We start from the raw sequence: 24971 nt of genomic DNA, 5'->3' as shown, positions 1-24971 counted from the left end.
GTGACAGTGGGTGTTTTCTGGAAGAAGTGAAGCGGTGTGAATGAACTGGGAAATTAAAACAATAAACACATTTCATAAGTTACATATTTAAAGTAGTAATATTACAGAAGTCCTTATGACCAAAACTGATCTCCAATCAGTTAACGATGTATCACCCAGTTTAGTCAACAGCTGCTTCTATGGATCAGTTATGATAACTTTATGTCGGTTGTTATAGAAAAAGAACGTCTTTGAGATTCTTTAAAGATTAGTCACCATTATAATCACAATTTTGCCAAAACATGCGTTTTCAGTTTAGTAATGAGCATATGTGTGATATAGGCGATACTATTCTTTACGATAACGTCTTTAGGATCTCTAATACCCGAGACTGTATTTGGTAATCTAGACCGTGATCATAATGGTTTATGAATGCGTACAATCTGTTTTGCATTATTCTACCTGCTCTGTGCCCATTCTAGTATCTTTTACCGGGTCAATTCAACCATAAAATGCAGTTTTTCACAAGTTAAATGATTACGGGTCCTAAAGGTGAAAGGTTATGCAAGACTAAAATGTCATTGTTTCATGAAGGAGTTACATTTGACAGATTGTAGCCCACCCAGCCCTTTTACCACATATATTAATGGGGCAGATTCCAAAAGTAATACAGCACCTATTGTCACTGGAAATGTCCAAATGTACTCGATTCCATTGCGTGTGAAGATTTGACATCAATCTAACTTCATCTGTTGATATGACAAGAAGGATGAGAAGCAGATGGTTCAACACTTTGGTTTAACACTTTGGCCGCGATGCCACCAACAAAACACACACGTGCTTGTTTTGTCTCTCAGTATAAATCAAACTGTTTATTATCGCAAAGTCACTCAAAGTGTGCAATTCAAAGTGGATATCATTACAGAAAGTTGCGTGTCAGGAATGCGCTGCAGAGAGCCAAATGAAATAACCCGGTGCCACAAACGCACCACGTGACACGTGTACCGGTCCGTTGTGAAGCAGCTGCTCCCAGTGTCACCAGTGAGCTTTGTGAGTGTAGCGCACTGGGACGGCGCTCGATGCCTCCGTCACAGTTTCACCATTAACATATTATTGTACGTGGTATAAAATCAACTTCAATTTCAGGATCAGATCCGAGACAGTTGAGACGATGGCCGCCGGCTGCAGGTCATCAGACACGTTTACAGAGGATTGCAAGTTGGATTAAAAATTCGTCATTCTTAAACTGTTGACGGTAGTTTCCTGTTGTTAAAAACTAAATGTCGGCGTGGCATGCCGTGTGTTTCTCCATCACTAGAATAATAGAAGTGAAAGTCGTAGTCATCCTGAGCCACTGGACCTATATATCTCTGGACCTATCGGAGGGATATTTAAGCAAAATTCTGTCCAACATGAAAAATAAACTGTATTTATCTTTCATATGTTGGAAATTAATGACATGTACCATATCTGTGTTCTAGGTAATGCCCATTTAAAAAATAAAATACAAGAATTTAACAAATGAGCACAACTAGCATCAAAGGCGAAGGTCAAAGCGTCCACTGCCTCGACCAGTAAAAACCTCACACACAAGTATATGTACCATACGTAGTTTAGTTAAGATATATTTAGAATTATAAAATGATGATTAAAAAAAAAAAAATCTGTGTTATAAGGAATAAGTGCATGGATGCACAAGTCAAATCTCAACAAACACGCACCACTCATTTCAGACACACACACACACACACACATATTTACACATTCACGCGTCCCAGTCGCTCTACTGCTCCGTCTGGCTGAAGTCGTAGCAGAAGTTGTAGTTGCTCGGCGGTTTGGGGACGACCGGCGCGATGTCGGGGATGGGAACGTTCGCAAGGTCCAGGAGGCGGAGCTTAATCTCCATAGAGAGCAGGATCTCCAGCTCGCTGCGCATAGATTCACTACTCATCTCCCGGCCCAGGAGAACGCTCAGTCCATCCGTCCACAGGCAGAACTGTCAGAGAGGGGAAGCCAGCGAGGGAACCGTTTATACTAGTACTCTACATTATAACGCACACAGAGAAGAAGAAACTTTGATGAAGAGGAGCAAGACTCACATCTGTTCTGGAGGGGGCGATGAAGTTCAGGCTCGCCTCTTCAACGTCATATGTGATGCTAAATGCCAAGTCCAGCACCTCCTGCAGTGGGAGACAGGTCGAGGAGCACAAACACAGTGAGATGGGAGCTTCATGAGCGTGAGACTCGGAGAACAATAAAGTTGATCTTCTTTAAAAGAAGAGCTGCTGACCTTGTTATGTTTGCCCTTGTTCTCCTTCATGTGGGGGCAGTCCTTCCCCGTCAGCAAGCCTTTGATATCTGCTACTGGAACTGAATGAGGAGGAAGTGGTACAAAGACAAGGTCAGGTTTATGAAATAACTCATAATAAATACAGACAGGCGAGCTTCCACTCACTCTTGTTTTGCAGCATTTCTACTGTGGGGTTGTCGGTGTCCTCCTTCGCATCCCCATAGTGGAGCATTTTGTGATTAGGGGACAAGCGGCAGTACCACAATTTATCTAAGAAAAACAGAGAGAGATATGAGAGGGACAAGAGACAGTCGACTTTTTTAAGTATGTGTGTGTGTGTGTGTGTGTGTGTGCTCCCTCTCTCACCCTGTCTGCGTCGGCTGCTAATCTTCCTGAACATTGTTCCTTGACACAGCCTGTTGAGTCTCTGCTGGCGGATCAACTCGAGCAGCTCTGGCTTCAGGCGCTCTTTGAGCTCACTGGAAAGAAGATATCACACACACACACACACACTTAAAAAAGTCGACTAAATGCTTCGTCCCGTGCCATAAGCATCCTCTCAAAGGACAAAAAACTGAATCCGTTAATTGTCATTATTCTCTCAAACCTTGGAACCAAAATAGCTGCAGGAAATCCACCTAAGACACAAACCCTGCATCAAGAGACCCGTAAAACCAACATGGCTAATCCCATCGGACACGTTTCATCAAAGCCTGGCGTCTCGGCTCTCGTCATCCTGCTACTCACAGGACGGGGGGAGCCAGAGTCTCCTCTTGGTGCAGGCGTTCGGTCTGCCGCAGTTTGAGGATCTCGCCGTAGTTCAGGGCGTTGACTTTGTTCTTGAAGAGCTCCAGGGAGGTCGGCTTACTGGACAGCGTCCTGGTGATCTGCTCCCTCACCACCTGCATCACCTGGGGAAGGAGACAAGGAGACAAGGACAGGTCAGACACGTGTCAGATGGATAACGGGGTGCTGCCTCCTTTGATAGCGGAGAGGGAGGAGTGATACGGGCAGGCCTGGGAAAGCTAGTCGAGTTTACTGGGTTTGAGTTTCCGATGCAGCTCTCACCCCAAAACAATGACCTCATGTCAGAGACTCCTTTGGGTTGCAGTGGCCTTCGAAAAGAGATTCTGCATGACGTTAAGTGGGAGATGGACTTCCCTCCTACACATCAGAGGTCCGTGCATCAATGCCGACGATGAGGGTGTGGGGAGCCATCATGGTTCTTCCTCTATTCTATTCAGACGTTTGCTTTTTATTGCCCCCCCCCCGAGACTACTTTGCAGAATTTGTGACAAAATACTCAAACTTACTATCTTTTCCAGAGCTTTCAACCACAAGTCACAGTCTTCATCACCATTCATTGATGAAGACTGTAAGAAGTTGATCTTTCCCTCACAGACACTGTTTGCATGAAGAATTAACTTCCATGCTGAAGTTTGCAGAAGTTCTGGTGATGAACTTCTGCTTTGCGTCAGGTCACAAATACAAACACACACACACACACACAGATACACAAACACAAAGACACACACACACATGTACAGCAAAGACAAAGCTGGGACCAATACATGAAGAATTAACCTCCTAGCAACCAAATCACAGCAATACAGGAAACAACTAACGTACATTTGAGTAGTTTATATAAGACACATTGGGGGACCAGGTGGAAGCCCCTAACGATGGCCCTTTACCTTTAAACCCACATGAAGACGCTTCCTCTGTTTCCTCGACGCGGTCAGAGCATGCTCCACACACTGATCGATCGAGAGTGTATCCTGCTGGGAGTTCATTTAAGAAGAGTCCTTCCTTTCCTCCACTCTTTTATTCAGTCTTTCTTCTAAGCCACACCCCTATCCTCCATCCATCCATCCATACATGTTCCTGCCTACTTCTATGATGAGTTGAAAGTGAAGGACCTTCTGCTGCGACGGTGTCACATGACCTTATATCCAGCTATCTGACCCACAGGGGGGCAGCCATTGATCAGTGCGCTCTTAATTAACCCAAATATCTGCAACATAAAGACCTGAGAAAAATGTGTCTTTTCTTTTGGGCTCTACAAAATAAACTGAATTGAAATTGAGTGTTCATTTCACTGAACAGTAACTGGGTTCATCGTGAGTCTGAACATTTTAAAAACACATTTAATTTAATAAACACGTTTGTATATTGCCCCAGATTAAAATGCTGCAGCACAAACCCCTTTGATTGTGATTGTGTGTTTATTCTGCTTGACTTGTGGAACTGAAGCTCAGGCAGAGGGACAGGGGTTGACCCTCTGAAACAAAGCTCGGGGCACTTGGTCAAACAGTGAATATATCTACATCTACATCCACCTTTATTATACGAGCCTCAGTTGTAAATAGTGGAAATCTATATAGAAATCTATAGTGCTACAGAGAGTAAGCCGACTCCAGCACTATTCATCCTGATCTCGCTTCATCCGCTGCTGACTGCTGACTGCTGACCTAGATCATTGCTGTTCACAACCAATTCGATGGCTTGTGATCAATTCGTGATTCAAAGTAACCCATTCAGTGCAGCTCTGACTTCTCTCCACACGTCTGTCCTATTGTACATCAAAGCTTCAGGTTACAAGCAATTCACAAACATTGAATGTGATCCAACCGTTTACGACCAGACAGAATATGCCGAGCGTATCCGCCGGGCAGCATTGAGACTACAGATGGTGGAAGCCAACTTCCACGCGTCCAAATACATTTTATAGAGCGAGAACATTCAGGGACACAGAACAAGCGACTCGAGTTTCACCCTGTGACTCTGCGCAAGCCAAAATAACCTCACCGTCCTGCACAGGACACAAACCTGAGACCGCTGCTTCTCAGCGTCGTGTCCTCTGAACTCTCCTGATATAAATCACTTCTGTTCTTAACCCTTGTGTTGCCTTCGGGTCAATTTGACCCGATTCAATGTTTCACCCTCCTGTCGCCTTCGGGTCAATATGACCCGAAGGCAACATAAGGGTTAAGTCTCACCTGTTTCAGACTTTAGGCTTGGGGTGTGGACAGAGACATTTGACTACAACATTTGATATTGACTTCCTAATGAAATCCTCCAGCTTCCAACCAGCAAACAATACCAAAAAACAACCGTACCTCCATTTTTCTTCCTTCAGTGCAGACGATATTTCAATCCCAACTTTGCACCTGAGATAAGTGACGGGGGTGATGGGCGGTGAAAGTGAGGGAGAGACAGAGATCTCCTACATGACAGGAGAGGTGCAGGCCTCTGGGTGTTTTGTAAACAGACACCCTGATACTCTCACAAAAACCACAAACACCCCTCCTACCCACATGCCCCGCCCTCTTTCATTGAGCTAAACTGGCCAATAGGAGCGATGATGGTCCTGGTCTCTAAACCCTGCAGCATGTGCATGTATGCCGGATATGTGTGTGTGTGTGTGTGTGTGTAGGTGTGTGATGACCATTAACACGTGGAGTCTGTAAAGCTATGCAAATATATTCTTGTGATTTAATTGAAGGATTATTTGTTTCTTACTCAGACAAACAACGATACTTTTAATGAACTCACCGGGGAATGAAACCTAAACTTGTGATATTACATCGACCACCACCACCTCTCCTATTCTTTGGTTTCTAATCCGCTCCCTCCAATCCAACCCTCTCATTCGCCCCCTCTCACATTGTTTACAGAGGTTTTATGTTCCCGGTGTTGTTGTGTAATTACTGCTCATGCCCGGAGCGCTTTGTTGTTCTCGTTTCCTTCTCCCTCTGTTTCATTCGCCCACCACGCTTCTCTTTGTCCACCTAATGCCCCTTTGTCTTTGCCCCAAAGCACCCTGGGTAGGGGTGTGTGGTCAAAAACAAAAGGCCGGTCGGCCGGGTTGGCGCTCAGCACACTGGCCCGCTCCCGAAAGGTCACGGGGTCACATGACGAAGAGGAGAGCACTGTTGAGGCCTTCCGTTGTGTGCGTGTGGGGTTGATGTGCGCTTCAGGACAAAAGCTCGACCACTCTTCTTTTTAGGACGGCTGGATTCTCAATATTTCTCCCAGACAAGACCCCGATGCTGAACGCCATCGTAAAGTTCTACAGTGTGGTTGTACGGTCACATGTGCTCCTGAATGCAGGGCCAGCTCTTTTCGTGTGGGCGGGCGTCGGGGCGGTTAGCATAAGAATGTCCCGCACAAAGTCACTAAAGTACAAAGTGACACAAATCCACCGTAAAAACAAACTTTTAAAAGGCTCCCACAAAAGCTGAACTCGGTGTGTCTGGAGAAGCTTACCCTTTGTCAAATCTGAATGAGTTTGAAAACCTTTGTACAACAGGGACGCAGTGCACCCTTTCAGAGCATTTACAGCATGAACCGAGTAAATATCCGTATTATCGTAACTCCATCGGGGCTGAGATGGTGTCGTGACCGAAAACCACAGCTCTGGATCTTTGTTTTTCAAACCTTACATTTACATGGAATCCTTCGAGATATGGTGTGATATTCCTTCACTGAGTGACGTGAGAAGATCAGTTACCCTCTCATGGTTCGTTGTATCATATGAAGGTGGAGCCAGCAGACAGTTAGCTTAGCACAAAGACTGGAAATAGGGAGACAGCTCGCCTGGCTCTGTGCAAAAGGCTGAGACTTAGTACTGCGAAGCTAAGCAGCTGCTGGCTCAAGCTTCATATATACCATCCAGATCTTTTCATCAAAATCTGAATTGCATTTCCAGAAAGTTTGAACAAGTGTATTGAAGTGAAAAAAAAAAACCTGGTTAAGTTTGAAGCTAGAACTGCGTGGCACCATTTTTCTTGCTCGACCCAATAAAGAGGAGCATGCCGCACTACTGCACCTTGTCAAAGTCCTCCTGTGTGGCTCTCATCTCCTTCCAGGTCTTGTTGAGCAGCTGAATGCAAACACAGAAGAGCTCCTCCATCAGCCGGTCCTGACTGAAGAAGACGGGATGGTAGTCAGACCCCGTCTCCGAGGCTGTTAACAGAGGAAGGAGCAGATGAGACGGACACAAGAGCAAAACAACACAAGGTGGTCAGCTGTCGGTGTGACGAGAGGTGACAGACCGTCACGGCAGAATGGAGGAGGGCAACTTACGCGGCTCGCCGATACAAAGGATCTCACACAGGATGAGTGTGAGCTGGATGCTGCTCCGGGCAAAGGGACACTCGTGCTTGTCTTCCCTGCTGCTGTTCTCCAGGACAAACTGGTAGACAGAAGTACTTTAACATTACAAATTAAGTTTTAGTTATAATGTGAAGCCGGTGTCAAAGAACGCAAGTTACGTATATAACTATGGTTCTATGAATCCTGGATGACCGCCAGAGGCGGTGCTTAGCACTGGATATCTTCCGTCTTGCGCATAGCAGGTCGAGTATTAATAACAACAAAGTCACCCGTGACCTCGGATGACCCCGCCCACCGGTATAAGTTTGTCATCATCCCGAGATCAGTTCTGAATCTTCGCGAACTCACGAGATTCCGGTGACTAAGAACTCTGGCGGTCATCCAGGATTCATAGAACCATAGTTACATCTATTTCATCCTTCCTGACCGCCAGGGTGTGCTTAGCACTGGATGACTTATACCAACAGTGTCACGAGGAATCCCAAGGAAACTACCTCATATGACTCAAGCAGAGGATTTGGACCACCTGCAATGCATGGAGGGTGTCACTCTGTAGTCTCTGGTGAATGTGCAACGATGCCCCTGAGGCTGTTGCATACATATGCACCTATATTCCCGCATACCTCTCCTCTTCGCCTCCCGTGATGTGGGCGCCGTTGGTAGCACAACACCCTGCTCTGGATGGCAGAGCACGGACGCTCACCACCTATGCCCAGGCAATGGCCTCCACTATCTAGTGGAACAGGCACTGTTCTGCAGTGGCATAGCCTTCTTAGATCCACCCTAACTGACTAGTTATGGTGGTCAAGCTGTGCAGGCTGGACAGGCTGGTTGAGACCCGGCGTGCCAGCACCTTTGGGGAAGCCACTGCTTAGGCCGCAGTGTGACACCCGAGCCCTCTGAGTTCCCCTCAGACAAGGCTCATTGACCGACAGGGTAGCTTGCCTACTTGCTCTGCCGCAGTTATGGCAAGGATGAAAGGTCTTTGCGGCGACGGTAACCACAGCTCTGCCTCTGCCAAGGGAGCATAGGGTGTCAGTACCGGGGGCAAGTCCCTGGAGGAGCCCTCGGGGCTCAGGGAGCAGCAGGGTGTCCAGTACTCGGCAAGTCCCTGGAGGAGCCGGGGGGGCGGGGATAGTCACTGAGGCCCTCCTTATGAAGAGGGACACCAGCTTGTGGCTGTTCCGCATCATTGTCGAGCATGCTGCCCTGAAATGGCAGCTCAGGATAGAGGCAGACATGCCCTTAACTAGAAGGGATGACGGAGGCGTGAGTACGCACGAGGCACCTGGAATCCCCCTCCGTGGTCTGGTCGGGCGGTCGGGTCTGCGTCGCTCAGACGGATGGCACTCCGGCATTTAGAATAGTCCTCTGGACTGATTCTGTTCAGCTGCTTCTGCTCTCCCGCCAAGCCCTTTGTTGGGCACGGCGATCGGGATGGCAGGTCCCACCATCTAGCTGTGCTAGGGGTCCCGATGTCAGCGAGGCACCGTGAGTCTGTGCAGCCAGGGGAACCAAGTCCTGGCTGCGGACAGGGGCCCCCAGCAAAATCGGTGGCCCTGTTGAAAAAAACCTAGTTAGCAAAGATCAGCGGAAATGGGGGGGAACGCCTGTTCCGTTCTCCTGGTCGCTACCTCGCCCGACAATTGGTCAGGTGAGGGGTTACCGAGAGAAAAAAATCAGAAGCACGGGGAGCCAGAGCAGCTCTGCCGCCTAGGGCCCCTGAAGGTGGTTGAGGCGATGTCTCGCCCAACAAGTACATATTCCCTCCCAAGTATGGCAGGAACTGTTTGAGCGCCAGGTGCATGGCCTGTGGCTCCAGACCCAAGTGTCGCGAATAGACTGTCCTCTGGAAGTCCTGTACCAGACCAGACTGCGCCCCGAGAGAGGGAGTCTGCTGTGGCGACCGGTGGGGGCGGACCCTTCCCTGGGGATACCGGGATAGAGCCGAGGCACCACTGTGACCCCCATCTTGTGGCTGTGTCAACACACACGATAGGCAACAATTTGTATTCAACGAGCTGCAGTTAAACTTCAGCCTTAGCTGATGCCTGCTGAAAACAAACTGATCTGGATGATTGTTGTTATTAATAAAGATATCGGCGGTCAGGAAGGATGAAATAGAACTGACATCGACAAAAAGCTATCAGTCACATAACATTTGTTCTATTAGTATGCATTGGAAAACTGAAACATGAGATCAGGTAGTCCAAATGTATCTTTAATGGAGGGATTTATTCTTCATTTAAAATACAAGACAGCTGAAGTTGATGGTGTACTGCTCAATGAGGTTAGCATGATGCTGGCTGGTAAGGACAAAAATCCGAAATTGTTTTGAGAGATGCTTTTTTTCTACCAGCTCATTCTAAGTGGTTAAATGACAAGCAGATACATCATGCTTACCCTGCTGTAGGCATCAGGATAGCGTGCAGCAAAATAAAACATGGTGTCCAGAGCTAGAAGACCAGGAGGCGTTCGAACCAAGTCCTGACCGGGGTTACTATTGTTCTAAAATGAGGAGAACAATCAATATTATTCACAGTGGCATGAAGATAAAGTACTTTAACTATTATATAATGATGAAAGTGAACTGAATCATCACTGAATAACTTGTGACAGCGGTCACTCACAGAGAAGCCCAACTTCTTGAACTCTTTGGCGCAGAGCGAGCGTCGTCTCTCGTTGCTCAGGCTGTTCTCACTCTCGTTCTCGAACGCTGCCTGGCGCAGATTGTGAAGCGTATCTCTCTGGTCCTGCAGGGGGAGAGGCAGATAAAACATGGATGTGTCGTCACTGTCATGCAGGCACTCTCACTCTGGTGTGTCTGATAATTAAAACAAAAAATGTTATAGATTTGTCTATAATTTATTATGGTGAAAGATTTTGAGATCTATCAGTGAAATGTACAAACAGGCTTCGGAAACAAGGAACAGATGATTACATTTCAGTTCAGATCAGAAATCTGTGTCAATGGGGAATTATTTCATTTTAGCCATTAACCATTTAAGGTAGACCAGCTGATAAATCCTTAAGATTTAAACATAATGTGTGAAGCGGCAGCAGCAGATGTTTTCAGAGTTTGACTCCTCATGTTGGAGCTCACCTGGCTGTAGCTGTCCATAGGAGTCCTCATGCGGGCCTCCAGGTGATTTAAGGTAACGGACTGGAGGACATAGAGGTAGTGGGCCATCTCGTCCTGGACTGCGCCAGAACTATGGATGATGTTCTGCAACAAAAACATGGATTACTTTAATAGGCCAGAGATGTTGCTTTACTTTACTCTGCACAATTAAATTCAGTTTATTTTGTATAGCCCGAGATCACAAATTACAAGTATTTTATCACTGAGATACAGAAAACTATGTGAAATGTAAATAAAGAGACCATTTACTTTATAAATGTACTGCCGGAGATTCCTCTTATTCAGGAACGCAAAAATATCCTGTAAAACAGAAGAGAAAGAACAAGGGAGCATGACCAACATGTGGAGCCGGGGTGCAATGACATGTTTCAAACAAGGGGTGGCACTGTCGTGTCAGTTCCTATTCGTGTGTGGGACTTTGACCTCCAAGACAAAACCATCACTTGCTGGTACACGCATCTCTGGCCCAGCCTCGTTTTGTTCAGGGCTCATTTGCTGATAAGAAGGGTGGATTTGTTGACTTTCTGTCAAAGTGAGGAAGTGTGAGTCTGTGTGTCAGTAACAAAGAGAGGCAGAGTGGAAGGGAGCCAGAGGGCTGAATGAGGGAACTGTTTCCGTACAATGAGAGGACCAGGAACTGAACCGTGGGGGAGAAAGCCTCGACTTACAGACGAGTCCTTTCCAGCTGTAAGAAGTGACGTCAGCAGGATTCTGACTCACGTGTTTAATAATGGCCTTAACGTGCATAACACGTTCAGTCTTGGTTACAGAAGATATACGTTGCAGACATTCAGGACGTAAACTAACCCAATAACTAAACGTCTGCATGCTTGGAAGTTTGAATAGCTACAAGAAGAGGAAGTTGATGAAAGTATATTAGAAAGTAAGAAGAAGACTGCAGCAGCACCTGTCGGTCCGAGTCCCCGGCTGTCTGGAGTAGTGCCATAAGTAGAGCCATCGCTTTGGTCTGTATCTGCTGGTTCGTCCTGAACATGGTCAGAGAGGAGCAGAAGAACAAATTCAGACAAACACATCATTGAGATGTTTCACTGCTGCATGAAGAGGTGTTTAAGGAAGGAAAACAGGCTGAGATGGAAAGGATGTTGAAGGTTTATATTCCCACATCAATACATTCAGTCTAACTGTTAGATTCTTGTGTGAGAAACAGCAGACACAATGTCATCGTCTGCACCAGTATTTTTACATATTTAATTACTTCCTGTTACAGACAACTCTCTGCACCACCCTGTCGCCCCACAGATGTGTAACTCTGGCAAAGTTACTTTTCTCTTTGCTGAACAGTAGACACTGAATATTTTCTCTCTCTATTTTATTTGAACGTCTCCAATGCCAACATCTTGTGCCGTTGTCTTCAGATTCTATCTCTAAGAACCAATGTTAGAGCTTTGATCAAAACAAAAGCTGGAACACAGAACACATTTGACATGAGAGGAAGTATTGGTGAATCCAGCCGCTGCGGCTGCATTCACTCAAGGTTTAAATGAATTTATGATCGGCTTCTAACCGTCGGTCCTCATCCAGCCGTCACTTACACCTGGAGGTGAGCGATGAGCCGCTCCATAGTGACTTCCTGTTTGACCTGCAGGAAGAGGCCGTGGCTGCTCAGCACCATGCTCTCTAGGATGTCCAAGGACACCTGCTGGATTGATGCATCGGTCAGCTTGGCGTTGACAAAGCTAGCAATCTGAAAGGAACGGGAAAAAGGAAGGGATGTTGAGAAGGAAGACAGGAGGTAGGAATAGTAAGACAGAGTGCAGCTACTATCAAAGTGACAACGCAACAGACAGAGCACCAGACACAGCACCTTCTTGATGAAGACAGACGACAGGTTCTCCCATGAAACGATCCCATGATCCATCAGCTCCATGAAGCCCGTCAGTGTGTGGGTCATTATCACATTACTCCTGAATGACGCAGACACACGCATACAAAGAAATGTTATGTCATATTATGCACTCAGACACATAGACGACAAAAAAGCTTTCAGACAGACTGCTTGTGTGGAATCCTTGTATTCATCTCGATGCAGTTAAAACATGTCCCTCATGTGACCGAGCACTCAGGATGCAGCTCACTGTGCCGCCAGAGGAGTGTCAGTGTTTCATATGATCATAGAAACTGCACAACAGGTACAAACCAATAGGTCTATACAGTGTATACGTGTCTAACTCGGCAAGATATGCTGCAACAAGTGTGAGAGCCACTTCACCCCCCAGCACCACAGATATCCATCTGAGGAGGAACACCATTCTACCCCAGCCATGGACACACACACACACATGCAGTACTAACTCTTTAGCGTCCTCTACTATTTTGACCAATAGGAGATGTCCGTCTCGACTGATGAACTCCTGAGCGAAGGTCACGTCCTTGGAAACATTCGCCAGTTCCTTCAGCGAGTCGCAGCGCACACCCGAGTCCGAGCTCTGGATGCCCTTGTACAGGTCTTCTGCACAGCGGCCCTGTGTTCAGCGGCAACAACAAAACACATGTTTACACACACCATACTCAAGTATTGTGTCCATGGACACTACCGTTCAAAAGTTTGGGGTCATCCAGACAATTTTGTGTCTTCCATGAAAACTCACTTTTATTTATCAAATTAATTGAAAATTGAATAGAAAATATAGTCAAGACATTGACAAGGTTAGAAATAATGATTAATATTTGAAGTATTCATTTTGTTCTTCAAACTTCAAGCTCAAAGGAAGGCCAGTTGTATAGCTTATATCACCAGCATAACTGTTTTCAGCTGTGCTAACATAATTGCACAAGGGTTTTCTAATCAGATATTAGTCTTCTAAGGCGATTAGCAAACACAATGTACCATTAGAACACTGGAGTGATAGTTGATGGAAATGGGCCTCTATACACCTATGGAGATATTTCATTAGAAACCAGACGTTTCCACCTAGAATAGTCATTTACCACATTAACAATGTATTGTGGGTATTTCTGATTAATGTTATCTGTATTGAAAAAACAGTGATTTTCTTTGAAAAATAAAGACATTTCTAAGTGACCCCAAACTTTTGAACGGTAGTGTATATAATTATTCATATCATATCGTTACATTTCTTTGAAACTCAGCGACTTGTAATAGTAAGAGAATAATGCTTTATTCCATGAACTGGCCACGCAGCCGGTCTGTGAATGTTCTCCGACATGACGGTGAAGAGCCAGAGGGCTGCAGGAATGTGAGGAGAGGGAGGAGATAGAGCAGCGTGGTTGACGCAGACTCACCGGGGCCTTGGTCAGACGCAGAATGCAGCCGTTCTTAATGTCCAGACGATTCTGCAAAACACACACAAACACACACACACTTTAAAAGCTGTTGAAAAAAACGCTGACATGTAAAGTGACACAGGGACCACAAGGTAGAGAAAGTTAGACACGCATGGATACAAATAAGTCAGCCAAACACAGACATATACAGTACAAGGACCTATAAACGCACACACCCCTCGGAAAACACACACAGACACAGACACAGACACACACACACACACACACACACACACACACACACACACACACACACACACACACACACACACACACACACACACACACACAGACACAGACACAGACACACACACACTGCAGAAGTAGTATGAGTAGATAGTACTGACGCTCTACTAACTGTTAGTAAAATAGAGAGACATGTTTAGCTTAAAACTGTTTTGTGTGTGAGCTGCAGAGAGGTATAGAAGCCTGTTAGTCTTCTGACACTAGTAGAGGCACTGATGATGCATTTATCTGCTCACAAGGACAGACTGCTACATAGGAGAAGGACACACAAGCTGTGCTGTGATGTGTTTAAGGCTTTAAGCCCCCCCCCCTGGTTAGAAGAGTTTAGATACAGCATTGGCTGTAACATGAAAGGAAACACTGGAAGCATCTTTTCCTCTGTATCTCTCTGATGGCTTCTGCAGCGCCGCCTTCAGCCCAAAGAGGGGGCGGGCCTTCAGTGGCAACCTCTTCAAAAGGTCACTTGACACCGAGATGCCCGGTGTACTTCCAGCTGCTTTTATCCGTCTCTCTCCATGTCCGTTGCTGTTAGAGCCGGTTCCACACTCATTCCTCATGGCGGTGATGACGTTGTGCGCCGTGGGATTTGTTTTGAGATCAAGTCATTTGATATATTTCTGAACTCGAGAGAAACACAAAGCGGACCAGAGGTGGTTCAAATAATTCTGATTCCCAGATTCATTGCCGTGCTTTGACAACTTGAACAGAGATTTACAGCCTTTTCGTCCTCAACATGGAAACATCTGACGGGCTGACTCAGATCTGTTGCTCAATGTCTTCAGGTTGTGCTCAAACGTGCAGCGGGCCGATTCCCTGGTGTGGTAAATATTTGCATTGATTCGTAAATAAGGTTGATGTGACTCACCGATTCAGTGATGTACGTCTGGACTCCATCAGCGTACTGCAGAGCGTGGTTGTCGGGACCGTGGAGATTCCAGCTACACACACACACACACACACCGATATTAACTATCACGGTAAGACATCACGGCAACAGCCAACCGACTTGTGTTTGCTGTCCTGGCTCCTCAGTGGTGGAACGAGCTCCCCACTGACATCAGGACAGCAGAAAGTCTCTACATCTTCCGCCGGAAACTAAAAACACATCTTTTCCGACTATATCTGGAGTAAAACACAGATTTGCACTTCAGTGGCACTTAAATAGCTCTTATTATGGTACTTTTGTATTCTTGTTGTTCTTAGTTTGTACTCTAGGTTGAATCAAGGTTCAAGGTTTTTTATTTACCATCTGTGCCTAGACCAGCAGTCCAGACACATCGGAATTATTTTTGCAGGGTTCTCCGAGTCAACAGAGGTACAAAACAAACACACTATAATAATTATAATAGTAACCGTAATAATAATAGAAATATGAAACATATATATTTTTTAAACACTGTACAAAAAACACACTGTACATAGTGTGGTAAAGTGTATGCAGTATTAACAGTATTAAGTACAGGAACAGGTTATCAAAATAAACATAAGAAAGGAGAGTGCAGAGATAATAAGTAGGTAAGTAGGCTAGTGCTGTACCGAGCTTGTAAAAAGAAAGAAAGAGGGGGAAGGGGAGAGTTATGTGGGGATATTGCACATCTTCAGATGTTGGGGGAAGGTTGTGTGGGGATATTGCACTGATTGTGGTATTGCACATTTTCCACACTATCAAGGAGTGCGCATTTCTCAGTAGTTCTGTTGCGCCATCAGTCTGACTGAGGCAGGGAAGAAGCTGTTGAAGAAGCGTGTCCTGTGGGTGACGGTGCTGTCCGCTCTGCTGTGTCTCAGGTTGTATGTGCAGTGTTTGTGTCTGAGCAGAGAGTGAGCTGAATGAAGTGAGTCCCCAATGATTCCCTCTGCTCTTTTCCGACAGCGAATGCACTTATTGTAAGTCCCTTTGGATAAAAGCGTCTGCTCAATGGCATGTGATGTAATGTAAAAGACATACAGTTCAAAGACAATGAAAAATTCCTCGTTTGTGTAAACATTCCTGGCAATAAACCCGTTTCTGATTCTGATTCTGATATCAAACATAACCACAAAGAAAGCGAAACAAATCCACTTACCCATCACACACTTCCTTTATGACGGCAGAAAGAGGCTTTTTCTGGACAAAGACACAACAAAACATCCTGCAGTCAGACACAAACCACCGCAGATACGTTCACGTGACGTAAAAATACAAACTCACACTTGCTGCACACACGTGGGTCGCAACAACAAAGTATTACTATGAAAGTATGTTTCTGTCAAGGAGCTGAATGCTCGCTTCAGTAGTGCCATGCCGTTATGGGATCACGGCACCACAACTATTTTCACTGGCTGCAAACCTCGATTGCTGAGAAGAGGAAATCCAAGAGTTCCCAACACTTTCCGAACTCGGCCCAGATCCCTTTGAACGAAAATAAAAGCCAGACTACTTCCATGTCTGGCTCTCAGCTATCCTGCCATTAGTGGCGAGTCCCGCGGTCAACAAATCAAAATGTCTTCGGGTTCTGCGGTAGACCCAGGGGCTGCTCTGCAATTAGTGGCATCCAAGAAGGTCGACCAATCGAATGATTTCGTGAAGACGACTGGACCAATGAGAACATGGTGCGGGATTCTCCCGGGTTGATGGGATTGGTTGTGAACAGACCTCAATGCTTATTGGTGGTTCTCCAGTTATGATTATTACAACAACAATAACAATGAAATAATGTTTCAGGTATCGGGGATTTAAAAAGTGTGGGAGTTCTTTCCAGTTTCAGGAATATTGCATTTTACAACTGTTCTCCCTGTTGAATCCGTCCTCTCTGTTCAAAGCTCCTCAAGTGATGTGCAGTGAGTGTGAGACGCACACCCAGCTGTCTTGTGCACAGAAGTGAAACTTCCCCATAGTTTCTGGGAAACACATCTAAAACTTCCCTACAATCTCATTTAGTAAAAGCTGACAAACCTAAACCTGGCCATGAAACCCCAAATGGTTCAATAATATATAAATACACAACTAAATAAATATAAATGGGGCTGTGTGGTGAGTCACACATATCATAACCTCAAAATAAATAAAACCGCGACTTAACAAGGCTACATTTGGAGTAGTTGAGCGGGGTTGTGTGAGAGGAAGGCGGCTGTGTAGGGCAGGACATCGACGACCTGGCGACGACACCACCATCGAGAAAAGTGACATTATATAGAATATAAAATTGGACTTTGCATGAAAGCGGGCCTTATGGAAATAAAACATTTCAAATGGGAAATTAAAAAAGGAAGTCCCGTCAAACTCCAAGTTAAGTGCAATTCATTCCTACTTACGTGATGACAACTTGTTTCTCAAATATTGAACATGTCAACCGCTCCATAGTTTGAAAAGCTGACAGTCAGTGACATCACAGGCGATTATTATAGTCACTAGTGTGGGCATGTTTAATATCTCATGCTGCAGCACCAACCACACTGGTCACTGTGGAGATGAAGGCACTGACGGACATCAGTCACCCAACATCAGCTTCTTTGTCTTTCCGTTTCCAAAGTTACAAAAATCCTATCAGCATTTGAGATGTAACACCAGTGACGATCTCCTTCAGACACATGTTGTTACTATTGTTGATCGAATAACTGAAGCATCTCAGAAAGAAGCAAAACGTTAGAATTTCAACATAAATATGTGTATACACATTAGTGTGTATGCTACACAAATGTGTACATGGGTTAAAGTGTATTACAAATCTTCAGGCCCTAACTCTTGACTTAATGACATGTCCTTCTTTATAAGGCAATACTTAACAAAAAAACTACACTGCTTGTAGGCGTGCTGCTCCTGTTGGGTCAAGGGGAGCTGGTCGATTGAATTTCCTAAAAACTAATTGGAAAATTTGGGCGACAGTAAATAATTTGTAGACGCTTTGAATGAGCCAGCTGCTACTTTTTGATCCATGATGTACAGACAAGTTTTATTTTGGTATACTCGTGCTGTAAACATACATTTAATTGTCTGTAACTTTTATATGTTGTTCAATGTGCTGCTGCCGGTCTTGGCCAGGACAATCTTAATCAATCTGTAATCTCAATCGGGCTTTACTTGGAACGCCAAAGGCTGCTGAACATCCAGCGTCATTCAGGTTGAATGAGTGAGTGACACGACAGTGTGTCGGGCTTCGTTGTCAAGGGATACAGAGATGCTCTTCAACACAATGGATAGCTTTACCACAGCTGTGGAGTTTAAAATGGAGCATATTTGGCATTGTGTGTGTGTGTTTGTGTGTGCGTGTGCGTGTGCGTGTGTGTGTGTGCGTGTGTGTGCTTTACCTGGTCCAGTTGTATGAGCTGGGGGTAGGCCCCAGGCATCTGGATGGCTATCTTCACGATGTCCTTCTGTTGAGGCATGTTGGCACCTCTTAACGCCACCACTCTTTATCTGTTGATAATAAAAGAGATCATTATTATTATTATATTACTTAATAAAAAAGTAATGACCATTAATGCTGACAACCTGAAAAAAGAAAAAGGGAAATGTTTCACAGTGACATCATTGTGCAGCAGAACGTGAGAATAAAGAGTCGAGACGAATAAAACCAGAACTAAAACTAAATACACAGCCTGTCCCGTTTTAAGAAAGATAACTCTGTGACAACTTCATCTAACTACAACCAAAATTAGATTACATTTATATCAGAATATCCCAAGATTTAAATTTCACACAGAAATGTCGTGGCAGGGATAAAACAAATTGATCTCTAAACTGGCGATAAACATAATATTTATAATTGTATCAATGAATCTGTTGTCTCAGGGATTTTTAAAGGCGTTCAGGTGGAAGCTGACCACCCCGAGAGCGGTCGCTCCGTGAAGAGGCCGGTCGTCGTGAATTACTCGTGGCGGTCAACGAGAGTATCATCTTCACTCTGCGGGTGTGCGGCACCGTGTTCCTCTTTCACTTCATGGTGCACCGAGTGCTGAGAGGCCCAAATACTGTCTGAACACGCACACGGATTGCTCACTTTTTCTTCTCCCCCTTCCAATGTACACACACACACACACACATCAGACACGCTTCCTCCCCAGCCTTCCGACAGCATTCCCAGAGGATACAGAAGAAGCAGTTGTGCTTCCGACCCTTCCCCCTTCCTTGTCCTTCTTCGCCGCTCCCTGGCCTTCAGACGTGGAAACAATACAGTTCCATCTAAATTTCAGCTCCACATTCACGAGCTCTCGATGAAAGAAAAATAGGTCGAGCTTGTGCCCGCTTATGTTTGGTGTGATTAATAAACCCCACCCTCTCCTCGATCTCTCGGATAGTTCACATACCATCGCTCCGGTCTAAAAAGAAAAAAACTAAAGCTCTCGCAGTTTATGGCAGATCTCAAGGCGAAAAGCGCTCCGTCCAAACAGCCACGCGTCTTTACGGTCTTCTCAGCTCACTTGCGGCATCTTTTTCCTGATGAATAAGAGCAAGAGGGAACACGTGGAGGACTTTCACAGCAGGCTGCAGTCCCGGTCCGGTCCAGATCATTTATAGATGGACTTAATTAACCCTGCGGTGCTGAAAACCATTACGCTGGTCGACCTCCATCGAGCAAATACCTACAAGAATGTGCAACCTTAATCTTCAAGAGATTTGGGTGTGAATGTAGAATTCTCGGTCAGCTTATGAGTCAGCAAATTCAAGGGCAATACCGGGTTAGAGCATGTGATGTCTTTGCAACAACAAAGACGACCTGCGGAGCTGAAGTGTGTGTGTATACGACTAAATGATGAATGGGAAGCTGAACCCACGTGTGTCTATTAGCTGAAGCCCAAAGTATTGTTACGGCTGCACTGCAAAGACTGAAAGGAGACGCCCCTTTGTTTTGTCAAAAGGGCACCGTGAAATGTACCATGACAACAGCTGCAGCTTACGATGTTGTATTGGCTGCATGACTAACGGTTATTAAAAACAATTGGAATAAAAAACACACACCGGCTGAACTTCCTTTTCATCAACATCAAATGACATTAGTGAGTAGTACTGTGCCTCACAGATGCTGAGCGTGGCCTTGAACATCTGTTGTTTATTTAAATCATAGATATTTAATAATACTGTATTTTTCACTTTTTTTTACTCAATGAGGCAATTTTTCAATAATATCTCAGTCGTCAAACAATTATTGATGTTACTAAGCAGGTAAAGACAATCAATGTATCTCAATTATTTAAGAATACTCTCCTGAACAAAATAAAAAAAGGCAGCGACTATTTTATTATACTACAATCAGACCTCTAGATAATCTCATATTATATGATCGTATATATTAATTAATATTCAGCTGTTGTACTATTTGTTAATCACACATAATTATATCAGAGAAAGGGGGCCGATGGGAGAATGTCCCCAATGGATCCAAATGCACTCGTTGAAAAGACGTCAGAAGACTTTTGTCCAGAAAGGCAATAAAATAAAAAAAAGGTCAGACGAGTCAGAGAGCAGAAACATTCAGTTGAGGCTGACGGCATCGTGACCTGTCTGTACTTGCTGCAGGCCTCCTGCCACACTGGAGACAGCCTGCACTGACATTCCCCTTCATTACAACCAGACCAAGGACAAACTTAAACTAGATTCACGTGTTTTAACTCAGCATAAAAGAGGTATTTTCGCTCAAGTGTGTCCACCTGTCGCTTTATGTTCGTGATGTCCCCTGAATAAGAGAAACAGCCCTTCTGGGTCTGTTTTAAACAGAAGGGAAGTGAATGTGTTGGTTCCCTTCTCTCAATGCTGCTCACCTCAAAACATGCACTGGACATTATGTCATTGTTATTGATGAGTTATACAACGCCAACAAATACATCAGAATGATTTATGTGAATATTTGCTTGTATTTCTCAGTTTCTATGATATTAAATGCAATATATGTGTTTTTACTCCTGGGTTTGGGCAAAGCAACTTATTGTAAAGGCATCACGAAGGATCACTAACGGGCATTATTCAGAGAGAATATACACCAAAATAGAAACAGTATAATAAATTAAATAGTTGTCAGATAAACATATTAAATTAATACAACTGTCAGTTACAGTCATAATAAGTTTGATCAGAATGTTATGTTTTTACAGTTTTACTTAACACGTCACAGTTAAGTTAATATATTCTTCAGGGGAAATAAATATAAGACTATCAGGATGCACACAGTAAACTATTAAAAACAGACAGATGACACATGCATCACCAATTATTATTGTATTAATGTGTCAATACAATAATGGAAATTACTTTACAAATCTCAACTACGTTCAGCAGCTGTCAGCGACCGTATTCTACCACTTTGATGCAGTACTAAGCTTAAAGCCACAGAGAGAGAGAGAGAGGGGAGGGAGGGGGGGGGCACTCAGCTGCCTGAAATTCCTAACCTGACAGGGTTCCCCGCACACACACACACACACACACACGAGCACTTGTTTCTCCAATAGAGGAATAATAAAAAGCTAGACTAACTTTTGACTTCTACTGGGATTTAATGACATGCGTGCTTTCATTTACAACCACAAACAAAACATTAATATAACATGCAATTGGTGTGCGTCCTCCTCATTAGCATACATATCGCTCTACTTTGCACACATATACCTTCCATGTTAGCCGTGTTGTGAGCAGCGGAACACCGAGAGCTCATTAGGCGTGAGCTCTGTGCGTTTGAAGCTCACTCGTAGGTTAACGTGAGTTAGTGAAACGTGAGCGCGTGAACACACACACATGTATTTAACAGCACCTGCACTGGTAGGACTTTAACACTGATTCCACTGTTGGCTCATGACAAGGTTGTGAAAGAAGTGAGAGAGTCAGCTGCACAGCTTTCCCCCCTCGGTTCCTACCTGGTTTGAAAAGACGAGTCGAGGGCTACTGTCCCACAGGAACCGCCGCAGTCGGAGCGAGAAACATTTGAAACTTCCCTATTTCCCCCTCGGAATGAACTAATTTAGTCCGCAGAAGTGTCTTCTCTCAGAGCGGCATTGGCACCGCTCTCACAAACAGGAGGAAACTCCCTGCAACAAGTTTTCAGGAATGATTAGTTGACTTAAAAGTTCCGGGTTAGTTGGAGTCGCTCAGTCGAGAGTTGGAAGAGGCAAGCTAGTCGGAGTTAGAGAAAGCTTTTCCGGTTATAACTTTCAAAATAAAATACATCCGTCCAAGGTGTTATCGTGAACAATTATAAGTAACATGTTATACGGTAACAATCTATAAATTTAAGTGTCACTATTTACTTATTCCATTACGTATAATTCACCATCAGCTGTGCTCGTGTAAGATGTGTTACCTTAAAACATGTAAATGCGTTACTTTTAAAAATCAAGCGCTACAGTACTTTTATTTTGAAAGAACAATTATGCAACAACGTTAAATGCTACTGGTTCTTATACTGAGCGAGACCGTTTTTTCTTTTTCAAATTTCCAAGAAGTAGATTAACTAAATCAAAGTTCCGGGTTGGATGCGGCAGGTTACAGCTGCCCCCTGCTGTCCCTTTTCGTCTCAAAGTATTGTGTATACTTTATACACAAATATAACTGCTACGTCAATACTACACAGCTATTATTTATCATGTCACCAAATAGACAGCTGGGTGCCCTATGACATCCAAGACATTGCTGCACGTAATGTCTCCTCTGTATATGCCTTTATTTGGATATATATATATATATATATATATATATATATACTACCGTTCAAAAGTTTGGGATCACTTAGAAATGACTTTATTTTTCAAAGAAAAGCACTGTTTTTTCAATAAAGATAACATTAAATTAATCAGAAATACACTCTACATTGTTAATGTGGTAAATGACTATTCTAGGTGGAAGTGTCTGGTTTCTAATGAAATATCTCCAGAGGTGTATAGAGGCCCATTTCCATCAACGATCACTCCAGTGTTCTAATGGTACATTGTGTTTGCTAATCGCCTTAGAAGACTAATGTCTGATTAGAAAACCCTTGTGCAATTATGTTAGCACAGCTGAAAACAGTTATGCTGGTGATATAAGCTATAAAACTGGCCTTCCTTTGAGCTTGAAGTTTGAAGAACAAAATGAATACTTCAAATATTAATCATTATTTCTAACCTTGTCAATGTCTTGACTATATTTTATATTCATTTGATAAATAAAAGTGTGATTTTTCATGGAAGACACGAAATTGTCTGGGTGATCCCAAACTTTTGAACGGTAGTGTATATATATATAACTCTGACCGAGTTGATGAATAAGAACAAGACCACGTTGGATCAAACCCTGAAGATCGAGCAGGAGGAAAGGGTAGGAAACATCGGGAAGGTTGTTACCAAGAAAGAGATGGATAAGTCGATCCAGGCGTGGAAGACTAAGCCATTCAGGGATGACCTTTGCAGGACAAAGGCCTCGGTCAGGGCTCTGACCGAGATGGATAACAACGGGATCAAGATGGATAACACCCTGAATATCGAGGAAAAGGAAAAGGTTAAAAACATCAGGATCAACTTGATAAATACGGCAGGGTCGGTTTATCAAGAAGAAAACCTGATTGGAGAAATGCAGCTGCCGGAGGGTTTCGCGCAGAACTGCATAATGAGAAGGTTAACATCAGCGAGGATGCTCAGAAGATCCAGGCCTGGAGAACTGAGCCACTCGAGGTCAGAGCTACGACCGAGATGATGGCTAACAACAAGATCAAGTTTGATAACACTTTGAATCTCGAGTGGTTGGAAAGTAATCGTCTGTGACTAAAGAAAAGACTTCCCTCCAAACGGAGCTCCACACGGCCAGGTCAACAACATAGACCAGCTGGAGACATAGCAGCTCTGAACGAGACGGTGAAACAAAGGCCGCTCGACCTCAAGGCCGCTCGACCTCAAGGCTGAGGAAAACAACAAGATCCAGTTGGAGCAGGAGGACACCTCTTCCTTCAGGCCTCAAAGATCCTCCAGCAGCTACAGATCTCAAACCGCCCGCGGAGAAGAACATGGTACCAACTAGTGACCAGTTAACTAGCTCTCTCGTTGATGTGAAATGGGACCTTTGAGAATTTAGTACCGTTGTCAAAAAAAGACTGAGTTTAAAGTTGAAGTCATACGCGGGTAAAGCCATGGATAAGCCGCTAAAACTCACAGGAGTAAACGCAGCCGGTTCGATACCCTGAAGTGTCGGTAATCGGCTCACTGTTGAGAATGAGAAACTGAGATGGGCCTTGAAGAACACCAACGACCAGGAGACTCTCAACATGTACCAACAGTAAACCGAGAAGATCTATTTATTTAATTGATTATTTGTTTTATTTAATTGATTATATTTATTTATTTTTTCATATTCATCTGTACTTATTTTAATTAATTATTTATCCTAGTTAACTAGAAATTATTATAACCCACAAGCCTCCAAAAGAACAAAGGCACTGGTAATGGTACTCCTGGTTTACTGGGATGGGGTTCGATTCCCTGCAGCGTCCGGCTACTTTTTTGGCATAAACAACGTGGTATAATATTTTCATTGTCACTGTTTCTGAAAATAGTGTTCAACGCTTCCTACATTCACTAATAAAATAAGTGAAATCCTCCAACGTTTGACTGAATGAAACAATCACACGTTATCGAGCATCACGAGACTCTTTTGGAACATGCAACGTTTGATTCTGACTATTAAAAAAAACGTGTAACTTCCAGTTAATAATCCAATCCAACAATTTAAAACATTAAAAAAACAATAATCAAGCACCGATAAATCTTAATAATTGTATTGTCTTTGTTCTCATGATTTTACAAATATGATACTTCTGCAATTCAACGTTAACTGTGCAACACAATGGCATTATGGGCTGTTGTGTGACTCCAGGGAGCCGTGGATCCTGCAGTCAAGGGCCTCGATTGATGCTTTTAGTGTCTCGAACAAGAGTCAACGTATGGGGGGGGGGGGGGCGC

At 44.2% G+C, this 24971-nt stretch overlaps 1 protein-coding gene across 2 annotated transcripts; it reads right to left on the bottom strand.

Moving 5' to 3' along the window:
- Positions 1-820: 820 nt before the first annotated feature.
- On the bottom strand, positions 821-22113 carry elmo3 (engulfment and cell motility 3). 2 transcript variants are annotated; one of them, XM_056417178.1, is made up of 21 exons: positions 21903-22113; positions 18366-18474; positions 16145-16185; positions 14947-15019; positions 13794-13844; positions 12843-13012; positions 12355-12454; positions 12083-12234; positions 11437-11515; positions 10779-10829; positions 10491-10613; positions 10018-10140; positions 9791-9895; positions 7358-7466; positions 7101-7237; positions 3017-3180; positions 2636-2748; positions 2435-2539; positions 2270-2349; positions 2079-2159; positions 821-1975 (listed from the first exon to the last, which is right to left on the bottom strand). In XM_056417178.1, the coding sequence occupies exons 2-21, from the start codon at positions 18441-18443 to the stop codon at positions 1763-1765; spliced, it is 2148 nt and encodes a 715-aa protein (XP_056273153.1). In that variant the 5' UTR covers positions 18444-18474; positions 21903-22113; the 3' UTR covers positions 821-1762. The 2 variants fall into 2 exon arrangements, with proteins under 2 accessions (XP_056273153.1, XP_056273155.1); XM_056417180.1 differs by lacking the exons at positions 7101-7237; positions 7358-7466; positions 9791-9895; ... (10 more) ...; positions 18366-18474; positions 21903-22113 and adding an exon at positions 5389-5973.
- Between the last annotated feature and the right edge of the window lie 2858 nt (positions 22114-24971).

Source organism: Pseudoliparis swirei, chromosome 6 (genome assembly GCF_029220125.1).
Source record: "Pseudoliparis swirei isolate HS2019 ecotype Mariana Trench chromosome 6, NWPU_hadal_v1, whole genome shotgun sequence".
NCBI classification, from domain to species: Eukaryota; Metazoa; Chordata; class Actinopteri; order Perciformes; family Liparidae; genus Pseudoliparis; species Pseudoliparis swirei.
Note: the sequence above shows the minus strand (reverse complement) of the source record. Positions and strands in the feature narration are given on the sequence as shown.

Excerpts from the sequence above, each read along its gene's own strand:
- elmo3 (XM_056417178.1), bottom strand. The coding sequence starts at position 18,443 with ATGCCTCAACAGAAGGACATCGTGAAGATAGCCATCCAGATGCCTGGG. Across the intron at positions 16,186-18,365 it reads AGCTCATACAACTGGACCAG|AAAAAGCCTCTTTCTGCCGT; the intron begins GTAAAGCACACA and ends GTCTTTGTCCAG. Across the intron at positions 12,235-12,354 it reads CGTCTGTCTTCATCAAGAAG|ATTGCTAGCTTTGTCAACGC; the intron begins GTGCTGTGTCTG and ends CGTTCCTTTCAG.